The sequence below is a fragment of the Pelophylax lessonae genome (assembly GCF_965119305.1).
Source record: "Pelophylax lessonae genome assembly, chromosome: 5".
NCBI lineage: Eukaryota > Metazoa > Chordata > Amphibia > Anura > Ranidae > Pelophylax > Pelophylax lessonae.
The window spans coordinates 343,692,277-343,716,932 of record NC_138772.1 but is presented as its reverse complement, the minus strand read 5'-3'; the positions used below and the strand labels follow the sequence as shown (position 1 = coordinate 343,716,932).

The window sequence follows — 24,656 nt, the reverse complement described above, 5'->3', positions numbered from 1 at the left end:
AAAAAACAGCTTCTTTCTTCACCTATGCCATGCCTCTGTTGCACATGATTGATACAGCAGCTAAATGTGATCATTATCATCATGTTAATCACACAGTGCAGTTGCATTGAACCACAGCATCTGTATTGTGTGATTATTATAATGATGATAATGATGGTGATCACAGGACGGACAGTGAAAAGCATTCTTAGGCCTCATTTAGGGCCCTTTTAGGGACACCGGACACTTGGCGTTGCAGATATATGTCTCCTGTGCAGGGCCATCTTTTACCAGCATGGGATGCACAAAGTGTTGTGTGCGCATCCGCCTCGCCTGCCAGTGTCCTACTCATTTCTACTGGGAAACGCAGTTGCATGGGTACAACCACTGGGTCCTATTCTAAAATGCAGGTAGGTGTGGGTGCAGGTCCAAATAGAAATGAATGGGAAGCTGGCACGTGGACGCCCACAATACTTTGTGCATCCCCATGCTGGTAAAATACAGCTCTGAACAGGAGACACAACCTACACTTTCTTCATGTGAATGAGCCCCTTACACTTGTGTTTAGGGTGTAGAAAATTTTTTTTTTTTTTTTTTTACCATCCCCAAACATTTACCCTTATACTGCAAAACAGCAGAGGATGGATACTATATGATGTGGCCATGATGCTTTTTGTGTAGCAAAAATGATCCCCATGGTTGTGTTCAGCCGCCACTTGCACCTGTTTTCCTGGGCTCTCCCATTCCAACAGGTTGGGTTGGCATTGCACAAAGAAGAAGAAGGAACACATGTTTCTTTCTCTCCTCTGTGAAAAATAAAGCTGGAGGCTTTGCGTGTGTGCGGGGGGGCCTCCATGTCCATTTTGCTTGGGGCCCCCAAATTCCTTCAAACGGCCCTGCCTGGAGTATATACCTTACTATATACATATTACAGGGAAAAATATATACTACAAGAGACAACTACCTGGAGTATATACCTTACTATATAAATATTACAGGGAACACTATATACTACAAGAGTCTCTTGTAGTATATAGTGTTCCATGTAATATGTATATAGTAAGGTATATCCTCCAGGTAGTTGTCTCTTGTAGTATATATTGGTCCCTGTAATATGTATATAGTAAGGTATATACTCCAGGCAGTAGTTGTACTCTCTTGTAGTATATAGTGTTCCCTGTAATATGTATATAGACTATATACACATTACAGGGAACACTATACAAGAGAGTACTGTACAACTACTACCTGGAGGATATATACCTTACTATATACATATTACAGGGACCAATATATAGTAAGGTATATCCTCCAGGACAGGTAGTTGTCTCTTGTGTCAATCATCATCATGCCATGGAGAGAGAGAGTTAAAAAAAAAATATCAAGCAGCCTGGCAGCTGGGCTGGCTGCCTTACCTTTTTCACAATGGCTGCACATGGGAGGAGGTGGGTGGAGCAGGCGGAGACGGAGCCAGTCTTCTAGGCACGGAGACCGACGGAGAGGAGGACGAGCCGACGAGGAGGAGGATCCTCCTCCGAGTCCTCCGCTGCGGCGCTGTGCATCATGGGTCTGCTCTGCTAACGTCACTGGTTGCTAGATGCCAATCATGCTGGCCTTAGCAACCAGTGTCTGTGCAGTGCAGACTCGAGCCACCACGGCCACCGCTGGCGGACAACAAGGGGGGGAGGGGCCTGGGCCGGCGGACAAGGGGGGGGGGGCCCGGGCCGGCGGACAACGGGGGGGCCCTAGACCACCAGGGACAGTAATTGCCAGTTCATCACCATCCATGTGGGGCCCCCTGGCAAGTGGGGCTCCCGGGCAACCGCCGGGCATGCCCATTGGAAAAGATGGCCCTGTCTACCGCTAAACAAAGACCAGCGATGTAGAAAATACTATTAAACCCCTGTCCACTGATTTCCACACTGTCCAGAAGGATCTGAATGAACATTCACTGTCCACTGCCCCAAAACCCCCTCCTCCCAAAAAAGCATTGTAAAAAATTAAAAACAAATTAATTTGTAAAAAAAATAAATACATAGAAAAAATATCTATTATTTATTTATTTTTTGTGAAAAATTAACAACAAGAACTCACATTATGTAGATTGCTTCCACAAGCATATTCCAGATTCCCAAGGTGGAACTGTAAGACCTTTTCTTCTACATCTGTGAACTGGATTCCAGATTCCTGAATGAATGTTTTGTAGATCTCTTGTATCTTATCTAATTAAAAAAAAAAAAGTGTAGATATTACATTGCAGAACAGTAATATGTAGTGTGACGGTACTCACCGCCACTGGGAGTGAAAGACAGATACTTAATGGACACTGAGAATATGTTTTGAAGTGCTTCAAATGGGTTCTGTGTTTACACTTCTGATAATGTGTATTGTACTTCAATGTCAAAGACAGACAATCTGTCACTGGGGGTCCCTTCCTATTGTTTGTGTATTCTGTTAAGCCTGTCTGTCCCACTGTTAATGAACTCACATATTGTTTCTGTCCAGATGACTAGATAATTAGTTCAGGTTAATTTGATTTCTGTATATAATTTAATCTGCATATGATAATGTAATCAGTCAACCCCTGACCTGTGTGTGGTAATCTGATTAGGAGGGGGATGTCCATGCTATATATAAACTGAGTGACTGTTCAATAAAGGAGAAGGTTCCAGAACAAGCTAAGTTGTCGGCTAGCTTTGTATGGGGGGAGGCTGAATAATCTGAAATCTATGTTCAAGACTGAAGGAAGCCGTATACTGACGGAAGCCCACAAGCAGTGTAGATTTTAAATAATACATTAATTAGGCTATAAACTGAATTTATATTCTTAGCAAGGGGAGGTATGATACATGGAAACCAAGATAAAATAATATAGTGTATATAACTAAAAAAAAGGAAAACTTTGATTCTGTAAAGCTGGCCAAACATGAAAATGGCCATCTTGGCTTTGACTTGTTCTTCGTCACCCCATCTTGTTAAGAGATTTAGCCATTTTTGCAGATTGACAAATGCGTGGTCCAGTCAGCATCCTACAAATTGGCATAGATTACAATTGTGCCCAAAACATCTCCAGCCCCTTTTACAAGGGGTAGACACTCCTCATTTACTGACACAAAGGTAAGCTGTCAGCAGACTAGGAGATACAGCTATTCGTGCCAACAGACAGGAAAAATATATAGGGTCCTATTTTACAAAGAATTGCAATTTAAACAGCAAATGTTTGCTGGACTTTCATCCATCTGCATTTTACAGCATTGAACTATTTTTTTCAGATTCACGCTAGTCATTTATCATTTTTAGCATACATGTTAACATAACAATTACAAATGTCATCCATCATCATAGAAAATAATAGAGAAATTACTTTTACAAACAAGATTCACTCATCACATTTAAATTAAAATAAGATTTGCCCATCAGTATACAGCATACAGTAATAGAGAGATTCCAACTACAAACAAGATTCATCCTTCACATTTAAAAATGAAAGAGTTGTCCATTAGCTGACCCATTACACATACTGTGAATGATCTGAAAGATAGCCAAATGCTGTAAAACACAAATGGACAAATTTTAAGCAAACATTCTTTGTCTTAAATCACACAGCAAATCCTTTATACAAAGACCCCATAGATATGCTTTCCAAAAGTAAAAGTGTGTGTTTTAGGTTTCTGTTTAAATACTGTGTTGTGGAAGATATAAACTCCGCGCAAACGGTTCTATTTGGATGTGAAAAAATTATATTATAAATATGTGCAAAGGTAAAGTGAAAGATGTGGGAGTATAAATATAGAGATGAAAAAATGTGGATGGTGATATATTATATATAAAAGGTGTAAATATAGGCTGCAGCCTCCCTGGATATTAGTCCGAAGACTAAATATGGAATGGATAGAAAAGTAGGGTGATGGCGCTGCCTACAGTAGAAATAATTGAATAAAATGTAGTATAAAATACAGTATATATCAGGTAATGAACTTAGTAAAGTGACTGGTGCAAATATTAAATGTCAAAACACAAATAGTGCATACTTAAAGGTGCATATCCAATAAAGTGCTTATCAAATAAAGTGCTAACGTGCACGTGAGGGATTCCCAACTATATCATACACTGTGATATAGGTGCATAAGGTGCTAATTGAATAAAAAATATCAAATAAATTAACACTGATATGCAGTGGATATGTATATATAGACAGTCCAAATTAACACTGGTATGCAGCAGATATGTATATAGACAGTCCAATATGGTAAAGTCTCTTGAGTCACGTCCAGTGACTAAATATAGCCCTGCTGCTGAAGACGTATTCATTACGAAACGCGTACGCCGTGTCGCGTCACTTCCGGTTCCTGCACGATCGAGAACGAGGCTTGGACCGCATCGCGCTCCAGACTCACGAATCTGTGCCTGTATACATGCTTGTTATGTGAGTACCTCTCTATTTTATACTACATTTTATTCAATTATTTCTACTGTAGGCAGTGCCATCACCCTACTTTTCTATCCAAATAGTGTGTTGTACTGCACAAAGACGATTGTGTTTTTTATAGTCTTGTACTGTACGTGTGAATATACTGTATGTCACATGACCTGAGGCTTGGGACTCCAGACATGGAAGTAGTGATGAGAAGTGCAGGACGACAGGACAGATGCATTACAAGCTTATTCATTACCATGATTGAGGTACTGTAAAACTTGTGAAAAGCAGCAGGGAAGTTTGAAGTGTACAGTGCCTTGAAAAAGCATTCATGCTCTGTGAAATTTTCCACATTTTTTCATGTTACAACCAAAAACAAAAATTTATTTTTTTGGGGATTTTTGCGCTAGATCAACACAAAGTGGCACATAATTGTGAAGTGGAAGGAAAATGATAAGTGGTTTTCAAACTTTTTAAAAATAAATTATCTGAAAAGCGTGGCGTGAATTTGTATTCAGCCCCCCTTTATTCTGATACCCAGAACTAAAATCCAGTGGAACCAATTGCCTTCAGAAGTCACCTAATTAGTAAAAAGAGTCCACCTGTGTGTAATTTAATCTCAGCATAAATACAGCTGTTCTGTGAAGCCCTCAGGGGTTTGTTAGAGAACCTTAGTTAACAAACAGAATCATAAAGGCCAAGGAACAAACCAGACAGTCAGGGATAAAGTTCTGGAGAAGTTTAAAGCAGGGTTAGGTTATAAAAGAATATCCCAAGCTTTGAACATCTCATGGAGGACTGTTTAATCCATCATCCGAAAATGGAAAGAGTATGGCACAACTGCAAACCTACCATGACATGGCCGTCCATCTAAACTGACAGGCTGGGCAAGAAAACCACTAATCAGAGAAGCAGCCAAGAGGCCCATGCTACTCTGGAGGAGCTGCAGAGATCCACAGCTCAGGTGGGAGAATCTGTTTACAGGACTCCACAAATCTGGCCTTTATGGAGAGTGGCAAGAAGAAAGCCATTGTTGAAAGAAAGACATAAGAAGTCCTGTTTGCAGTTTGCGATAAGCCATGTGAGGGACACAGCAAACATGTGGAAGAAGTGCTCTGGTCAAATGAGACCAAAATTCTACTTTTTGGCCTAAAAGCAAAATGCTATGTGTGGTGAAAAACTAACACTGCACATCACCCTGAAAACACCATTCATTCCCTCCGTGAAACATGGTGGTGGCAGCAACATGTTGTGGGGATGCTTTTCTTCAGCAGGGATAGGGAAGCTGGTCAGAGTTGCTGGGAAGATCAATAGAGCCAAATACAGGGCAATGTTAGAAGAAAACCAAGAGTCTGTAAAAGACTTGAGACTGAGGCGCGGAGGTTCACCTTTCAGCAAGACAACTGCCCTAAACATACAGCCACAGCTACAATGGAATGGCTTAGATCAAAGCATATTTATGTGTTAGAATGGCCCAATCAAAGTCCAGATCTAAATCCAATTGAGATTCTGTGGCAAGAAAAATTGCTTTCCATAGACACTCTCCATCCAATCTGACAGAACTTGAGCTATTTTGCAAAGAAGAATGGGCAAAATTTTCACTTTCTAGATGTGCAAAGCTGGTAGAGACATACCCAAAACGGACTTGCAGCTGTAACTGCAGTGAAAGGTGGTTCTACAAAGTATTGACTCAGGGGGGGCTGAATACAAATACATGCCACACTTTTCTGATATTTATTTGTAAAGAAAATTTGAAAACCATTTATCATTTTCCTTCCACTTCACAATTGTGTGCCACTTTATGTTGGTCTTTCACATAAAATCCCATTCAAATACATTTACGTTTTTGGTTGTAACATGACAAAATGTGGAGGGGTAGGAATACTTTTTAAGGCACTGTATAAAGTATAACAATGATCTGCAAATTATGTCTTGATGTTAAGGTCATTGGTCATTAAACAGCACATTAATGGACAACCTTAGGTATGTTCTTAGTATTTACTAAGACTGTATAAAATATATTGAGTGAATAGATACCTCCAAGTGGAACATCTTGTTGCTGACCCTTATCTTTACGCCATTCTGCCACAACATCCAGTATAGCATTAAAATGAAAATCCATTCGTTTGTCTATAGATGGGTCTGTTAGCCTTCCGCCTTCTTGTATCAAATCACACTTTTCCCTTAGTTTGCGCATTGTTATACCAAGCTGCGGTTTCAATAATAAAGAATAAATAGGGGGACTTAAAAAATATGAGTTATAAACAAAGAAGCATTAAGATCACTCATGAATTCTAACATATCAATCAAAAAAAATTCTAAACTGCAATCACTTTATTAGTCATCAGAGATCTGAAATGAGATAGGAAAACAACAAATAGCCATTCTGATTTTACATACCTAATTAAAAGGAAGACAGAAACTTCAGTTATAGCAGTTCATGTGGCTAACAATGAGGAAACTATAACATGCAATGGGTCTACTGTACAACAATGTCCCCACATACAGTAAGTTAATGACTGTAACAGAGTACCATGGGGGTTCATCCTCACAGCTTCAGAGGTATGGCAGGTTGGACCTTTTTGGCTGATTTTCTATTGTTCTCTGCTGATTACACAGAAACAAGCTGATGGCATGTGCTACTGCCAAAGAAAGTGGCTGCATACACCCTGAACAGTGGATTTGCAGACCAGATGAGAAGCTCTTTGGAAGGTAAAGTCTAATCATCTAAAAATAAACACTTCTTGTATGGCCTGTACCAGGTCTGAGATCTGAAAGATAAGACATTTGACAAGTGGATCACTTCTGACATCATGCAGGGCGGGGAGTAGTACCATAGGAACTTGCCCAGTAATAGCTTGATTGATTTTTAGAACATCTACACATGGAATATAAGACAGGTAATACAACACTGGTTGCACCACTGCTGTATGTGGTCAAAATAAATTCAGGTAGCCAATACATTCACTTCTAGGGATCACTGTGATTCCAGATTTAATGCATTTTACCCATGTAGTGATCGTAAGAGTGGGATGGACAGAAACATAAGTAAATTACCACATTACAAATGTCTTTCTACAACTTATTACTGGTGAATCCTTTTATGTTTAAAACGAAATTCCAGGCAGAAGCAAAGGACACTAACTCACTCAGCTCTGTATTTCTTGCAAAGAACAAATTACATTTTTAAAAACGATGCAAGTACCAGAATTTGATCTGCTATCAGCCACTTTCAGTCCCTGCAAAGCAGAGCTCAAACTAGAAGAGGGAGAAGCAGCATGGTGAGCCAGTCAGCTGTGCTCATGTGCCAGTAAAGGTCATGTTGATATGAAGAGAGTGACAGAGTGATGAGTTCATCACTGGTCCAGTAAGGCTGTGGGAGAAATAAGACCTGTTAATGTTAGAAACTGCAGCTGAGAAAAATCAGGTCTCCTGGCCTGCTAAACAGGGCTGTGCTGTGTGGCAGGGTTTAAAAATACCTTGTGAATATTGCATCTAATAGATTGCCTGGAATTTAGCTTTAATAGAGACAACACTAAATTTTAAACACAAAGACAACAGAAACCCACTTGCTCGCACATTAATGCAATAGGGTTGTTTATGCAGCCATTCACAATCTGAGCTCCTTTTCCCACAGTGACTCCTTTGAAAGACTTATCATCCCAAACTCTACCACCGATTCTGTCTCTTGCTTCTAGGACCATCACCTAAAAAGAACACAAAATGCAGGTAGAAAACCAGCAGAAATAAAATGTTAATTAAAAAAAAATATATATGCAACTATAGAGCCAATATTCAGTGGAGTTTTCTGACTACCCTGTGTCTGTTGCTAAATGATAACTTTCCTCTTTAGCTAAGCATAACTAATTTAGGGGCCATTGCCACACATAATTCAGATTACAGGCAGAAAAAGAAAACCTCTCGAAGTCTTCTTTATATTTTGCAAGAATTTTAGCAAACTTCACTGCAGGACACTGAAGAAGGAGGGGGAGCACTGAAAAATTAGGTATAATGTTCTGGGTGGCAGCTTTACACAGTCACTTTTGCCCCGAATAGGTACAATGGCAGTGTCTTCGTTTCAAAACTGAATTTTCAGAAAAGCAAACAATATGGCAGGACATAAAAAAGAAGTGTCTTTGCATACCTTGATTCCAAAGTTGTGTAATTCTCGAGCAGCAGCCAGTCCTGCTGGTCCTGCCCCAATGATAATCACAGACTTCTGGAACATTAAGAAAAAATAGGGATGGATTTTATGTAGATATTAGATAGACACAGCTACAGAAAAGAACAGCCAACACACAGTATATTTCAAAGAATCCAAAAGTCAAATAATGCACTTGGCTAAAAAATGAAATGTGTTAGTAAAACATTGTCATTTCAGATTTCTAGAAGGTCACAAGCCTTAAAATGTTCCCCGTCCACTCACATTGTGGTATTCTTTTGGAAGTAGATACTGGCCAGGTGCAACAGACAAAACTCCAGTGTTAACCAGTCCTTTCCTGGTCATAAAGTAGAGAATTCTTTCCAACTCCTGTACACAACGGATGCGAATCAGGCCCCTTACCATTATATGATGAGCACATGTCGGTGTTGTGAGCACTTCCTATGGATTAGGATACATAATGCAAAAGTATTAGAGCAAAAAAAAAAAAAGACAGTTGTTTAAACTTTAGCTTAACTTAGGGCACCTTCGTTTTTAGTTTTGGATTGCTTAATACAGTATGTGTTTGCCTTTGCCCTTTAACAATTAACAGCATGCTTTCTTTTGAAAACCCCTCTTTTTAGCCTCACAGGGTATTATAGCTCCTGCAGTTCTTTGGGTCCCCACCGAAATCAGAGCCATCACACACCTTTCAGTTTTTGTGTCAAAGAACCAAAATTTATTTTCATATTCAAACACACTATAGAATCCATGGAGTATTTTGGAAACTCATAGGGTGGAAATGAATAAAGTGTCTGAGACAAGTTCTCGATCAAATGAGGCATTTTTTTTCACACAGCTTCGAAAACAAAAAAATGTAAAGTTGATTGGCTGTGCTGCAGTTCAGACAAGGTTGAGACAAAGTATCTCAGACACTTTCATTTAAATTTTGCCATAGAGCTCATTCAGTGATTGTCTGTTCTCCTTTTATGCACTTGCCATTTACAACGCACAGCTTTAGTTTTCGGATAAATCTGGAAAGTGTACATATTCCTCAAGTTTTTACTGGTGTCTGTGATCCCATTGAGGAAAGCTCACTTCCAGGACAAGAAATAAGGCAGTCGGTTGTCTCTGAAAAAAGGAAGACACAGACAGTAGTAATAACCTCACAGAAGTTTCCAACCTTTCCCCCCACAAAAATGGGAAAGGGATAGACTGTCTATAAGATTTTTATTTAAAATCTGTATTACCACTAGAGAGATTATCCATCATTTCCTTTCCCGAAAGGAAGTGAGGGTAATTCCCTAAAAAAAGACACAGAACCACAAACGAAACCCCTATAAAGGATCTTTCCCTTTCCAATTCTGTTTGCAAGTAAAAAAAAAAAAAAAAAAAAAACTGTCAGGGCTTTGCTCCTCCTTGACAGCAATTCCTCTATATCAGTGGTCTCCAAACTGCTGCCCTCGGCTTGCTTTTATTCATCCCTTTTGGCATTATTCCCCCCACTGTCAACAACAGTGGGACATAGTTTCTGTCACCGACACCGACAATGGGGCACTATTCCTCCCACCAACACCAATGAATGGGACTCTATTAATCACACTGACACCAATGATGGGACACTATTCCTCCCACTGACAACCAATGATGGGACACTATTTATCCCACTGACACCAATGATGGGACACTATTCCTCCCACTGACACCAATGATGGGACACTATTAATCACACTGACACCAATGATGGGGCACTATTCCTCACACTGACACCAATAATGAGGCACTATTCCTCCCACTGACACCAATAATGGGACACTATTAATCACACTGACACCAATGATGAGGCATTATTCCTCACACTGACACCAATAATGAGGCACTATTCCTCCCACTGACACCAATGATGGGCCACTATTCCTCCCACTGACACCAATGATGGGCCACTATTCCTCCCACTGACACCATTGATGGGACATTATTCTTTCCACTGACACCAATGATGGGCACTACTTCTCCCTCCAGCACCAATGATGGGGCACTATTCCTCCCACTGACACAAATGATGGGGCACTATTCCTCCCACTGACACCAATGATGGGGCACTTTTCCTCCCACTGACACCAATGATGGGGCACTTTTCCTCCCACCGACACCAATGATGGGGCTCAATTCCTCCCACTGACACCAATGATGGGGCTCAATTCCTCCCACTGACACCAATGATGGGGCACTATTCCTTCCACTTACACCAATGATGGGGCAAAATTCCTCCCACTGACACCAATGATGGGGCTCATTTCCTCCCACTGACACCAATGATGGGGCACAATTCCTCCCACTGACACCAATGATGGGGCTCAATTCCTCCCACTGACACCAATGATGGGGCTCAATTCCTCCCACTGACACCAATGATGGGGCTCAATTCCTCCCACTGACACCAATGATGGGGCACTATTCCTTCCACTGACACCAATGATGGGCACTAATCCTCCCACTGGCACCAATGATGGGGCACTATTCCTCCCACCGGCATCAATGATGGGGCACTATTCCTCCCACTGACATCAATGATGGGGCACTATTTCCCCCACTGACACCAATAATGGGGCACTATTCCTCCCACTGATGGGATACTATTCCTCCTACTGATACTAACAATGGGGCACTATTCCTCCCCCTAATAGAAAAGAGGGGACACTGTCTACTTACACTGACACCGTGACATTTTCTACTCCAGCTGGCCACACTCCACCTCCCCTAAAGTTTGAAGAACAGAAAACTCTCCCTTTATTTAGAAAGTTTTGAGACCCCTGCTCTAAATCATCATCAGTTTATAGCTAAAATCAGCAGAGCACTCATCAGTTAGTAAAGCTGTTGCACCCTAATTCATTATGAATATCTTTAGAAATGCATCTTCACACACCTTACAGTTTATGTGCCACAGGGCCATAATCAGATTTCTCATAGCCAAATACATTGTAGGATCCCTAGAGTATTCTGGAAACTCATAGAGTTCATCCAGTTCCATTACATCAGGTCTTACACATAATGCCTTCCCACATTCATTGGGCTGGTAAAATGGCTGAAAATATGGATTCATTCTTGCGGCTGTAAGAGAAAAAAAAAGTGAACAATCTTTTTTGTTGGGGGACATTAACTGTAACTATTAACATGGTACATTTAGTGATAAGACTTGAAGCACTCACCAGCTAAGTTAGAACCGACTCCTCTGTCTTGCTCCATTTTTCCTTCTATATGAAGACGATTTGTGTTGGTGCAAGATGGACTCATGCCCACACAGTCAGGGTAATAAGCAGCCAACATTGCAGCTGCTGGGCTATCTTTCAGCAATGGAGGTAGAATGAGCATCGAATACCATGGCTGAGTTGATACTTCAGATACTCTCTGATAATTAAAAAAAAACAAAAACATTCAGCATACAACATATATGAGCATGACACAAAATGAAAATTGGCTTTTGGAAACCTACTATGAAAGAAAAATGCAGGCTACAATAGCTGCAGCTTTCTCCTTCTGAAAACACAAGTTGTCTGGCTGTCAATGCCCTTTTCCAAAATTGTACCATGGTGTGTTGCAATAATGTGAATGGGCATCTTTGAAAACAATGTGATTTCCATTGTCATGTGATTCTGTGTTACTCAAATCGTACTTAAAATTGCACTAGTGTGAACCTGAGCTAAGGCAGGGTTAAAAAACTATCTAAGACATGGTTTCTCTGTTATCCTAAATTATGTAAATCAACACCAGAACTGGTTTAATTTGTACATTATTATTCTGTCATATTGTTCAGTTGTCTCCAAACAATCTCATTTTATGTATCATAAACCAAACAGAACATGAGCCAAAAAGTTGAAATCTTGTTTAAGTATATCCACTGCTTAAGGGCCATACACACTATAAGATTTTCTGAAGACTTTTTCCTTCAGATTTACCTTTTCTATGTAGTGCAAGGGCCTGCCAGATTGCATACAAATTGAAAGTGTTTAGGTTTGACCTCATATTACATGGTTTTGGTAAATCTAAAGGAAAAAAAGTCTTCAGAAAATCTCATAGTGTGTATGGCCCATTAGGCTCCAGTACCTGTACAGTATACTATTTGTGGACTAGAGCAATTTTTACATTTCTCATATGGGCCTGTCTATTTAGTGATAATTTTGTCAGAACTTAAACTAACACAGATATTCTTTTTTTTGGGAACAAATTAGGCTTTTATTGACAAAATTGTCTTGCAAAAATATTCCATTTTGGTTTGTTGACATGTATGCAAACCTTAAAGTAAACGTCCAGTCAAATACTAACTATGCTTAAAAGGATAAGTTCACCTTTTTAAAAAAAGAATAAATGCACATTTTTTACAGGTAAAATAATGTGCATTCTAACTCATTGAGCACTGCAAGCCATCAGTCGCAATGGCTGACGGAACTTCTAGGCATTAATTCACTGGAAATTGTGAATAAATGACGCAACCGTGTGGGCGGAGCAGAGTGGGTGCAAGCAGACGAACACCTGTCCGTTCTCACAGGGAGTGGGGGGGGGGGAGCACCAAAAGCTGGAATATGTTACATGTTCCATGCTAAAAATGGGTGGAGCATGTAACATGTTCTGAAAGTGAACTTATCCTTTAAACCTGCTCCCACTCCTATTCTGCCTATTCTAACTACTCTGTAAAGGAAAGATGTGTATACCTACCTATTCCGAGGACGCTCTGGTCTGGTCATATGATCGGCTCCCAGCGTCAGCTTCAGCATAGGAGGATTGACAGCTGACAATGGACGCCCCATTGTAAGCCTATAAGTCACATCACTGCATAGGCATTGCAGCCATTGTTGGCGATCTCTCCTCTTCACTAAAGCCGGTTGTTGGGGAGCTCATGTGACCGGACCGGACCGGAGCTCCCACAGAATAAGTATATTTGTTTTACAGGGTAGTTAGAATAGGCTTAGAACGGGGTGGGAGCAGGTTTAAGTATAGTTAGTATTTGACTGGACTTCTACTTTAACAATAATCTTCTCGTTTGTTTCCTTTTGGTCTGCTAAATATACAAATGCTTTTTTTTTTTTTGATAAGTGCAAAAAATACCTGTTGATATTGCAAGAAATCTTTTGAGCTATGACCTGTTATATTGCTTTTTGCGCCACTCAAAGTAGAGGTGAAAGCATATTTCTGTGTCCCAGAACATGGGGTGTAGGCTTATCCTAATGCCAATCCAGAAGGCTAGTGTAGAGGAAAGTATCACTGTTTCACTCGACTAGCCCAGGTGAATAAACGATAAGAAGCAGCCTCAGCCTACATGTCTCCACCATATCACACACCCTGATGCATTTCACCCACTTACTGAGGCATAGTCGTAACTTCCTGTGCTCTCTGCCTGTGCTCAAGAGGGGTTATGGAGAGAACGAAGGTAGGGGAGTAAATTAGGAGAGATCTGTCTATATTGCAATCCTTCAGAAAATGATAGAGGCAGGACTGACATCATGTGTTGTCCTGTCAAAGACCATATTTCAGGCCTAACCACAGTTATTTTTTCTGTACCTGCAGCAAATTTAAAGGAATAAAATTTGGGCAAATGTGCCTCTATTAGGCCTCAAGGCTTTTTTTACCTGTCATGTTTTTTAGCTATTTTAAGGAAAACTATACTCTCACAGAAGCTTATAGCTCAGAAACGTTGAGAAACACCGAATAGATGAGTTTTCCTGCATTTTTCAGCTTTTATCAGAGTTAGAGCGTTTTTACAACTGGAAAACCCCTCTCAAATCCCACTAGTTCTGGGTTTTTTTCCAGCCAGAAAACAGCCCTGCCAAAAACTGCTGATAACAGCCTATGTGTGCATGGACACATAGGATAACATGCTGGGGAGTTTATTGGCTGCAGAAAATAACGCCTGACACCAAAAACAGCAGCTGTAAAAATGTCCAATGTGCATGAGGCCTTATAGAGACGTGCTAGATTTATTTTTTAAATATTGCCTTGACATGCTCTTTAATTTTTTTGTCTATAGATTGCATTGAAAAATGCTTTTTTTTTCTATTTTGATGACTGTTAGTTTTGTTAGTTTTTAAAATAGGTTACTGTAAATAAACATTGCACATTTTGTTTGATAATTTGTCCCATTTATATTGACTCTGAAATGACATTCTGGTATAAACTATGAAAGTTATTTACAAACTATAAGGCTGCATTCACATGTCAGCGTTTGGATCGCGGGCAGAACCGCCGCGGTTCCGCCCGCGATCCGGAGATTATTGCAAATCGCGGGACGCCTAGCGTTGCCCGTTGATTTGCAATAGCCCCCCAAACGCCGAGCGATGTCGCCGGCAACATCGCGCAAACAAAATCGCGGGACGCAATGCGCTCCAAAGAAGCTCTTGTACTTCTTTGGAGCGTGTTGCGTCCCGCGATTTTGTTTGCGCGATGTTGCCGCGATTCGGCAGGCGGAAATCGCGGCAACATCGCTCGGCGTTTGGGGGGGCTATTGCAAATCAACGGGCAACGCTAGGCGTCCCGCTATTTGCAATAAATCTCCGGATCGCGGGCGGAACCGCGGCGGTTCTGCCCGCGATCCATACGCTCACATGTGAACGGAGCCTTAAACAAATGAACAAACGAAGGAAAAAAAATAAAAATAAAAAAATAAAGTTTAGGGCTTCATGGACATGGGCGCATTTGCCTGTGCAACATAAAAAACCCTAAATATTTGTATTTCTGGTGCTGAGGATGTCCTGAAGCTGTGTACAGTCGCCCATAAACATGAATGGGTGAAGGTGGCTGTAGGCAGCTATGGACCGTTCTTTACATAAAGTAATGCAGAATGGTTATTACAGTCCTTTAACAGTAAACACAGCATGCATCAGGGGTTTTCTGACATATTCAAAGAACTGTACAAACTACATTTATGAAACAAAACGCATGCAAATTCAAAGAGAATCTATATAAATTAAAGCGGAGTTAATTTGAGCTAAAAATACTCCCAGGACAGTCAGGGCTAGTACATTCCATAATGGATAGCCTCTGAACTGTCCCAGGTCGCACTTACCTGTAAGAAGAAATACTTACCTTGAAAAGTTCTTCTCCAGCGCTGCCATCTCAGGTGTGGGCAGCTGAAGCTGCAGCGTCCCTCTTCGTGTCCTCTTCTGTGACGTTGGCGTCCCACAATGCACTGCACCGGCCCCGCTTGTCACTTCCGATGCAGGCGCGGCCTCCCTGCACAACTTCTGGGCATGTCCAGAAGCTGTTTAGCAGTGAAACACTTTGTATGGCTGAATTCGCACCGCATCTGCACTAAACTCGCACATGAGGCTTTTTTCATCCGCAGCAGAATCGGATCACATAGTGGTTCACACTAGTGCGATCCGATTCTGTGCGAACTTGCAGATCGCACTGCGATATGCGATCGCAACTGGGGGTGTCGTTAACTTTTAATTGACACCCCTGCATATCGCATATGGCAGTGTGAACTGCCAGAGGTGCGGATGCGATGCATATTCGCAGCGTTCCCGCATCGCACAAATGTGAACCGGGACTTAGTCAGAGGAAGGAAACGCCCTTTTCTCTCTTGCTGGTAAATAATAAAACAGTCTTCTAGAAATAGGTATGGTGGGATTGGGCTTTATTATTAGCCTGTTTTACAAACAGTGTCATGCATGTACACAGCAAAAAAATGTTTATTTGTAAATTATAGATTTTATACAAATAATGAAATTATCAGTTTAGACACCTGTAACTAACAAAAAAATACAAACTCAACAAAAACCATTATAGTTTTAATTTATGCTACCAAGGTAAAAATGTTTTTTTTGCATCAGTGCATCTTATTATACACACTATAAATTAATATGTGCTACACTTTCCAAGATCTACTGAGAACATGTTTGGTTACTATTTGTGAAATGTAAAGTTTAACTTACCAGGTCTTCTGGCATAGAGCACTGATCTGGCCCCTCTGCCTGCAAAAAAATAAACAAACAAGAAAGACAAATATTTTATAATTAACAACAAGAACATAACATTTTCAAAGTAGGCTACAGCTAAATGGTCCTGCATCAACATCACACTCCATCAAACAGAACAGTGTTAAAGTGGTTGTAAAGGCTGGATTTTTTTTCTAAAATAATACACATTATACCTACCAGTTTTGTGCATGCAATAGTATTGCATAGAGCATCCCTGAACCTCTTCTTCTTGGGTGCCCCACCGGCGCTCTTGGCTCCTCTTCTTCTGTGTCCGTCACCATAGAAAACTGATTGCTATGGGGGCAGACGTGCAGGCTTACTCTAGAGCCAGGCTGCATAGACACACACAGCATGGCTTGGCCTCGCCCCTGCTCCCTCTCCACAGGTTTTGATTGACAGCAGCAAGAGCCAATGGCTCCCACTGCCTCAGCAAAGTCTGTGAGAGTGAGGAGAGTGCCGCTACAATATTGCCATTGCCATTGCACGTTCCTGGAGAGAAGGCTCTAAGATTTTGGGTGCTGCAGAAACCCCCAGCTGGAGCAAGGATCATACATGATTACAGTAATGATTAAGCACACAGTCAGTGTGTGAAACGCGTCTACCTTGTCACGATTGTCATAATTTGGATGTCCAGTCAATAAATCTGGATTTTGACTCAACCTGGAGTGCTGCCAATTCCTTTAGCCTACTAAAACTTACCTGAGGCCCTTCTAGCTCCAGCGATGTTATAGGAATGTCTCGGCGTCCGGGACTCCCCTCCTCATTGGCTGAGACAGCAGTGTGGCGCCACTGGCTCCTGCTGCTGTCAATCAGTTAGCCAATGAGAATAGAAAGGGGGTGGGGATGTAGCTCTGTGTCTGAACGAACACACAGAGCTGTGACTCAGCTCAGGTTCCCCCATAGCAAGCTGCTTGCTGTGGGGGTACTCAACAGGAGGGAGGGCCAGGAGAGCCGAAGAGGAACCCAAGAAAAGGAGGATCCAGGCTGCTCCGTGCAAATCCACTGCAACAGAGTAGGTAAGTATAACAGGTTTGTTATTTTTAATTAAAAAAAACTGAGACTTTATAATCACTTTAAAGCATAACTAAGCCCTTGTATCCTTTAAAGCCAATAAAGCTGCCATCTAAGCCTCTATTTGATCAGCAGTTGCCATGGTGCTACACATGTGATCATCAGTTAAATGCATAAGCAACTGTGACAGTTATTCACAGCATGCCTTTAATATAACGGTTTTGGTAAACAGCTAAATTGATTGGTTTAGTTCCACTTTAAAATGCTAAGGCATATTCAACATTACTACATAAACACCGAATCATAGAGAACCATTACCTTCATTGAGTTATTAAATTTCATGCCACATTTGTATGTTTTCGCCATTTGCATTGTTAAATGAATCTCTTTTGTCAACTGACGCCACTTCCCACACTCAGGTTTTGTGCACTGTACCTAAAAAAAGAAAAATACAGAATCAACAATTAATGAAGGAGTGTAACAAGCATAGAATAATCAGCACTTTCAATATTCAGAGAATAATTAGCATTTACATAGTTCATAAACTGACCGCAACAGGATTCTTTACAAACCGCAATGGATCCCATAAATAAGGGTAACTCTCCAGGTTGTTATAAGTTCAAAGAAATCTCTCCTGAAAGGAAGGCATTACGGACTGCAAATACAAACTCCCTGACTATTATATTGGCATTTTTTACACTAGGCTTTCTGTATGGAAGAGGCAGCAGGAGGCCTTCAGTGAGTTTTCCAGGAACACAAGTAAGAACCTTCTAAGATCACTAGATTACAGATAAAAGAAGTGCAGTTACCTGGTACACTTCTATATGAAATCAAATCAGGCCAGTAGAAGTGTATCTCCTAAGGCTTGTGATAGAAATATCATTAGTATACTATGTTCAAACAAAATTACACAAAAATGATGCCTCAAGGTCACAAAGAATCTCTTCCCCTGTCCCTACTGCCCTGGTAGAAGGTTATTTGTGGCTTTAAATGTTTCGTTTTTTTTTTTTTTTTTTTTTTGGTGACGTTTGTTTAAACAAGGTGTGCTGGTTTTATCTTGAATTAGGGCTCCATCCACCATTTCACAAAAGCACACTTCTATAATCGGGTCTAATTGTTGTATGGGGTGCACTGGACTTTTTGGATTTTTGTAACATCCTCACTTTCTCTCTACTTCACATCACAAAATATATTCAAACTTCCAAGGATCTCTGATTCTTGGCTTTGATAAACATCTTAGTGCCAGCAATATTATATCAGGATTTCTGAGTGTGGCAAACATCATGTTATGTGTTCCAGCATCTAAGTCACGTGTGCCTCAGGATCACTAGATTACAGACAAAAAGGAGTGGGGTAAATTAGTATAATACAGTAACACCTAGATAAAAAAAACTGAGCTAGTCATCAGTTGGAGTATGCCTTTAAGAAAAGTAACTCTTACCCAGTAAGGAAGTTGCTGATCAGCCATAAAAGCTTTGGGGCTTGGTTCACTTTTACCATTACTTGTCCAAATTCGTTTCCAAGAAGCATATATGTCATAACCATCCTTGTGACTAAAAACAGGAAGACAGAGCAGAAAAATCACTAATTAATACAACCTACCTGGCTTGAGAAAGCTATAAATCAACATACACTGGAGATTCTAATAAAAAATATAAATTTGTACTAAAAATGTAATTTTGTTTTATTTATTTATTTCAAAGGCACTGACAAGTTTGCAGCATATCACACATTACACTCAATTTTTTATATCAACCCTGTCCTATTAGACCATACAATCTAATGCAGTGGCGGCTGGTGTTCCAAATTTTTGGGGGGGGCGCAAACAGTAAAATGTATTAGGCATTGCTTCGCAGAAAAAACACGGCAAAAAATTGCGTGACTTTGAGGTCACACAAGTGTGAAAGGGGCCTTCAGTAATCAAGGTACAGTGCCTTGAAGCAACAATAGATCACCTAAAGCAACAATAGATCCCCCAGAACAATAGGCCCGAGCAACAATAGATCCCACAGCAAAGATAGACTACTTGGCACAAAATACCTCCCCCTCCAGCAACAACAGCACCACCCAAACAACAATAATAGATCTCCCAGTAGCCAGCATCAATAGACCCTACAGCAGAGCCCTGGGGGTGTAGGAGAGCACTGGGGGAATGTAGGGGAGCCCTGGGGGATGTTGGAGAGCACTGGGGGATGTTGGAGAGCACTGGGGGAATGTAGGAGAGCACTGGGGGAATGTAGGAGAGCCTTGGGGGAATGTAGGAGAGCCCTGGGGGATTTTGGAGAGCACTGGGGGAATGTAGGGGAGCACTGGGGGATGTTGGAGAGCACTGGGGGATGTTGGAGAGCACTGGGGGGTGTAGGAGAGCACTGGGGGGTGTAGGAGAGCACTGGGGGGTGTAGGAGAGCACTGGGGGTGTAGGAGATCACTGGGGGGTGTAGGAGAGCACTGGGGGGTGTAGGAGATCACTGGGGGGTGTAGGAGATCACTGGGGGGTGTAGGAGAGCCCTGTGGGTGTAGGAGAGCACTGGGGGGGGGGTGTAGGAGAGCACTGGGGGTGTGGGAGAGCCCTGGGGGGTGTAGGAGAGCACTGGGGATGTTGGAGAGCCCTGGGGGGTGTAGGAGAGCCCTGTGGGTGTAGGAGAGCACTGGGGGGGTGTAGGAGAGCCCTGGGGGTGTAGGAGAGCACTGGGGGGTGTAGGAGAGCCCTGGGGGGGGGTGGAGAGCACTGGGGGATGTTGGAGAGCAGTTGGGTTGAAGAGCCCTGGGACTGGTCAGAGAGCACTGGGGGTCAGTAGAAAGACACTGGATAAGAGGAGCAGTAGAGGCGGCTGCATTTTGAAGAATCAAGCTCTGCATTTCCTTCTGCAGCCTCAGAATGCCTGCTTCTCCTCCTCCCCCTCCTACAGGCTTTCAGAGGATGCAGAAGGAAATGTAGAGCTTGATTCTTATAAATGAGACCGCCTCCTCATTCCTCCTACCCAGGCTCACAAGGGGGCGGCGGACACACTTACGGTTCTCTCTAATCCAGGATCGGTGGTGTCTGCAGCAGCTGCCTCCTCTAGCTCCTCTCCCCTTCATGGTCATGCTGAACCCATTGAGAGGCTGGATGAGAGGCTGTGACGCCCGGCCCAAGCACCGCCCCTATGAAGTCAGACATCCTGATTGGTCCAGGCTGGACCAATCACAGGACGGCAATTGTGAATGGGAATGTCCGAGGCGCATCGCTCTGCGCCCCGAGGACACTCTATAGGATGGCCAATCACATCAAAAGAAAAGAGGCACGTGATGCCTAAACCCCCACCCCTCCCATAGCCAGCAATGTGTCCGGCGCCCCACTGTAATAATAAAAGGTGTACTTTTTTTATGCTAATTTTACTGTGACCAGCCGCCACTGATCTAATGACTTCTACATCAGCATAGATATTAGCCAACAATAAGGGCCAATTTACACTGTTACACAGTGATTCACCCCTCTGGCCACTCTGCGTTGCCAGATGCGCTAAGGGGGCAGTGTGGTACAAGATTCAGCGCATCACGCGGCTCCATTTTTTTTCTGTTTTAAAGAGGCATTATTTAAAGGATTGGGTCCTTGCTCTCTAGAGCAGGTATATATATATATATATATATATATATATATATATATATATATATATATATATATATATAGGGATTTATGTAGCATTGTGATTGACTTGTCCACTTTTACGGCGACAGCAGACATTGCCTCTTTATATAGCAACATCAGTCATACTGATTGTGAGGAGGCTGTTGAAAATTCTTTAATTATTTAAATTAAATTAACTAGCCCCCAGCCTGGCCTATTTGTTTATGGCCAGGTGGGAGGAGGGCATCATCTATTCTCATGAGTGGCCCAAATTATCTTTTTAGTTGTGCTACATTGATGATGTCCTCCTCCTATGGCAGGGTAGTGAGTCCTCCTTGAACAATTTTTTTGAGACCCTGAACAATAATACTTTAAATATTAAGTTAAAACATACTTATAGCTGTTTTGAAATTATTTTTTTTAGATCTTACTTTGATGAACAATGGTACTATAATGTTACTAAATCCTTTTTTAAATATATGGATAAAAATAGTTTTATTCCCACTGACAGCTGTCACCATTGACTTTGGCTCAGGGATATCCCCAAAGGTCAGTTTATCAGAATGCGACGTAATGATTTGGGAAAATTCTATGCGCAGGCAGGCATGTTAAAAGAGACGTTTATTAAATGGTATGATCACTTTAAATAATACTCTGTTGCAGGGGGGAGGAGCTCCAGCACGGTATAACGCTCATGTTGGAGTGGTGAGCTGTAGACCGTGTCCCCGCTGCTGCCCGATGACGAAAGCATGCCACGCAGGAGAGAGAACAGCATGTAGCCACATATAGCTGTGACCAGGCACAGCTTGTATCTCGGTCCCTGAGCTCCTGGATCCCCTCTCGCCTCCCTTGTCTCTGTTCACACAGTCAGGAGCCGCGTTGGGATAGGGCCTCCCTGATGGGAGAATGTATCTGCAGGCTAGCAGCTGGGCTTCTTTGGTTAGTGAGATTGTCTCCCTGACGGACTGTGGAGAGACCGCTTAAAGGAGCACACGGACTGGGAGAAAAACTTTCTCAAGCCCCTCTTGGCTGCACCAGTATAACCCCCTCCTTCCTGCTTTCATTTGTGGAGGGCTGTTGGAGACAGGGGAAGGGGGCATATTTTGCACCTGGATCAGAAGGGACAGGCTCTACTGGAGGATGGTTTTTTTTTTTTTTTAATCTTTGCCTGTGGACTTCTATGCTGCTGCTTGATTTTTGCAATTTAGCACCCCCCTGACCTAATCACTCTGCCACATGTTCAATTGATACAATATGCATTCTGCTAGCAACCAGAGGCCCTCTCTCACCCCCATAATAAAGTGGACATTGGAAATCGGTCACCAAGAGTACTATCACATGAGAACTGAACGAGGCTGAGTTTACCCATGTGGACTCCCCTGTACCTTTTCTACTGTTTATTCATCTATTGGAACCGCTTAGTCATCTTTATTAATAGATACTTGCAGCTGCTCGCCCGTCCTGTTGCTGCTGAAACCCTCCAGGGGTCAAAATTGAGAGGTAAATCAAATAAAACTGGATAAACAACCCAATCCGCTCCTAGACCCGGGGGCATTTAGTGGTACAAGTCAGCAGAAACTAGCATGACTGATAAGGGGCCTCAGGATGGGCAGGGACGGGCAGGCAAAAGCTGGTTATGGAAGAAGCCATAAGTGGAAGGCCCAGCAGCCTGACATCAAGTCGGCCAAAAAGCAGTGGGGGAAACCTCCAGGGAGGGCCCAAAGTACAGAATGGGGAGTCAAAAAAGGGGGCCCAGTCTCACCAGTGGGGGAGGATGTAGGCCTTGAAGAGGCTCAGGTAAACATGCCCCAGATTAAAGAGGCGCTAGCCAGGATACTATCCAAAATGGAAATATCGTTAAAAACAGATCTTGCACTATGCACAGATATTAGACAGGTTTTGGGTCGGGTGGAAGAGTTAGAGAAGAGGCTAGATGCACAGGATCAGATATTGGAGGAAATGAATGAACAGATAAAGCTTCTGCAGAGAGCTAATAGATCCTTATTATATAAATTGTAAGATTAAGAGAATCAAAGTCGACGTAAAAATCTGTGAATAAGGGGTCTGTCTCAGAAGTACAAAGAGGAAGAGATGCCAGCAGTAATTTGTGGACTATTTAATCCCATACTGGGAAGGGAGACCTCAGAAATACTAAGAATTGATAGGGTACATAGGGTGGGAAGGTATCGGGGCCATGATGAGGGAATTCCAAGAGATGTGATCGCAAGGCTTCACTACGCAGAGGAAAAAATCGCTAATCATGGAAAAAGTAGAGAACTCTGTTGGAATTCCTTTTGAGGAAGGGAACATACAGTTATACGCCAATTTGTCGGCCGAAACATTGGCAAGAAGGAGACTGCTTAAGCAGCTGCAGGCAGCCTGTGCTCCGTATTACTGGGGTTTCCAGGTTTGCCTCAAAGGGAAAATGGATGGCTGCACTGAGGTCTTGAGCGTCCCAGAAGATTTAAAAGAATTTTGCAGCAAACTGTATTTACCACCTCCATCCCTTCCGGGTTGGGAAGAGAATGTGGGAACACCAATGTCGCTAAGGAACAAACGATGGAACCGGGTTGAGGGGGGTGGGGGAAGGGGGAGTGGGAGTAAGAAAGAGGAGGGAGAGAGGAGAGGGAAGAGAGAGAGGAAAAATGAACCTAAGGACACTGACGTTAACATGATTGTTGAAGATCTTCTCTTTCTTCTTTATTACCCTCCTCCCTCCACATGTAGAGAAAAGGGGGGGGGGGGGGACAACCACCTTAAGAACTAGTGGAGAGGGAGATGGGAGGATTGGGTTAGCGGCCGAGAGTAAGGGAGAAAGTAGAGGAAAGTGTAATAGTTGCAGAAGGGGGTAGGCAGGGTTTGGAGGGCTTGCACATCCAGTGGTTGGGGTGGGGTTGAAGTGTTGGGGTGACTGCCCCCCTAGATGATATGGACAAGAGGCAACACTTAGATGAGGGTTGCCAGATCCATATATTGAACATGAGTTGGAAACTTGATCAGCCCTTAGAAGGGACAATTTCCCTGGAAGAGGAGATGGGATTGAAATTTTTGTTTGGAGGGGGTTTGCTCCTTCTCTCCCCCTCCTCCTCTGGCAAGATTTCACCTGGGAACAAAGATATGACAGCTGCCCTTATGGTTAAGTATGGCTGTGATAAACTTGGTGTTGTATAATGTTAGAGGTCTGAACACCCCTGGTAAAAAGGTATAAGATAAAGAATTGCACCACTTTGTGGCAAGTGTGGTAAGAGACACATGTCACACATGCCTCGGGGTTCAGACTGTCATCTAACTTTTTTTATGGTTTTATGGTAACTCAACTTCGAGCTACTCACGGTGTATGGTTATTGGATTTGATGGGAGCGCTGTGTTGGTGCTAAAGGAGCAGCTAGCAGACGCCGAGGGGAGGCTTTTGTTCATCAAGGGTAGATTTCTCAATATGGAATGTACCATCAAAAATATCTATGCCCCCAATAGGGAGCCAAATAGGTTTTTTAAGAAAACCTTGAAAAGATTGGTGGCATTTAAGGT

At 42.3% G+C, this 24,656-nt stretch overlaps 1 protein-coding gene across 2 annotated transcripts in view; it reads right to left on the bottom strand.

The window, feature by feature from the left end:
* Positions 1 to 24,656, bottom strand: part of KDM1B (lysine demethylase 1B) — a 128,544-nt gene that overhangs the window by 67,682 nt on the left and 36,206 nt on the right. Inside the window, exons 5-14 of one of the 2 annotated variants that reach the window (XM_082258769.1) lie at positions 18,963 to 19,074; positions 17,840 to 17,956; positions 16,466 to 16,504; positions 11,747 to 11,945; positions 11,464 to 11,648; positions 8,823 to 8,999; positions 8,541 to 8,612; positions 7,966 to 8,103; positions 6,434 to 6,605; positions 2,074 to 2,201 (exon numbers count right to left, since the gene is read on the bottom strand). In XM_082258769.1, the coding sequence (XP_082114895.1) occupies positions 2,074 to 2,201; positions 6,434 to 6,605; positions 7,966 to 8,103; positions 8,541 to 8,612; positions 8,823 to 8,999; positions 11,464 to 11,648; positions 11,747 to 11,945; positions 16,466 to 16,504; positions 17,840 to 17,956; positions 18,963 to 19,074 (1,339 nt within the window). Of the gene's footprint in view, positions 1 to 2,073; positions 2,202 to 6,433; positions 6,606 to 7,965; positions 8,104 to 8,540; positions 8,616 to 8,822; positions 9,000 to 11,463; positions 11,649 to 11,746; positions 11,946 to 16,465; positions 16,505 to 17,839; positions 17,957 to 18,962; positions 19,075 to 24,656 lie in introns of both variants that reach the window. The other variant, XM_082258768.1, reaches the window with a different exon arrangement.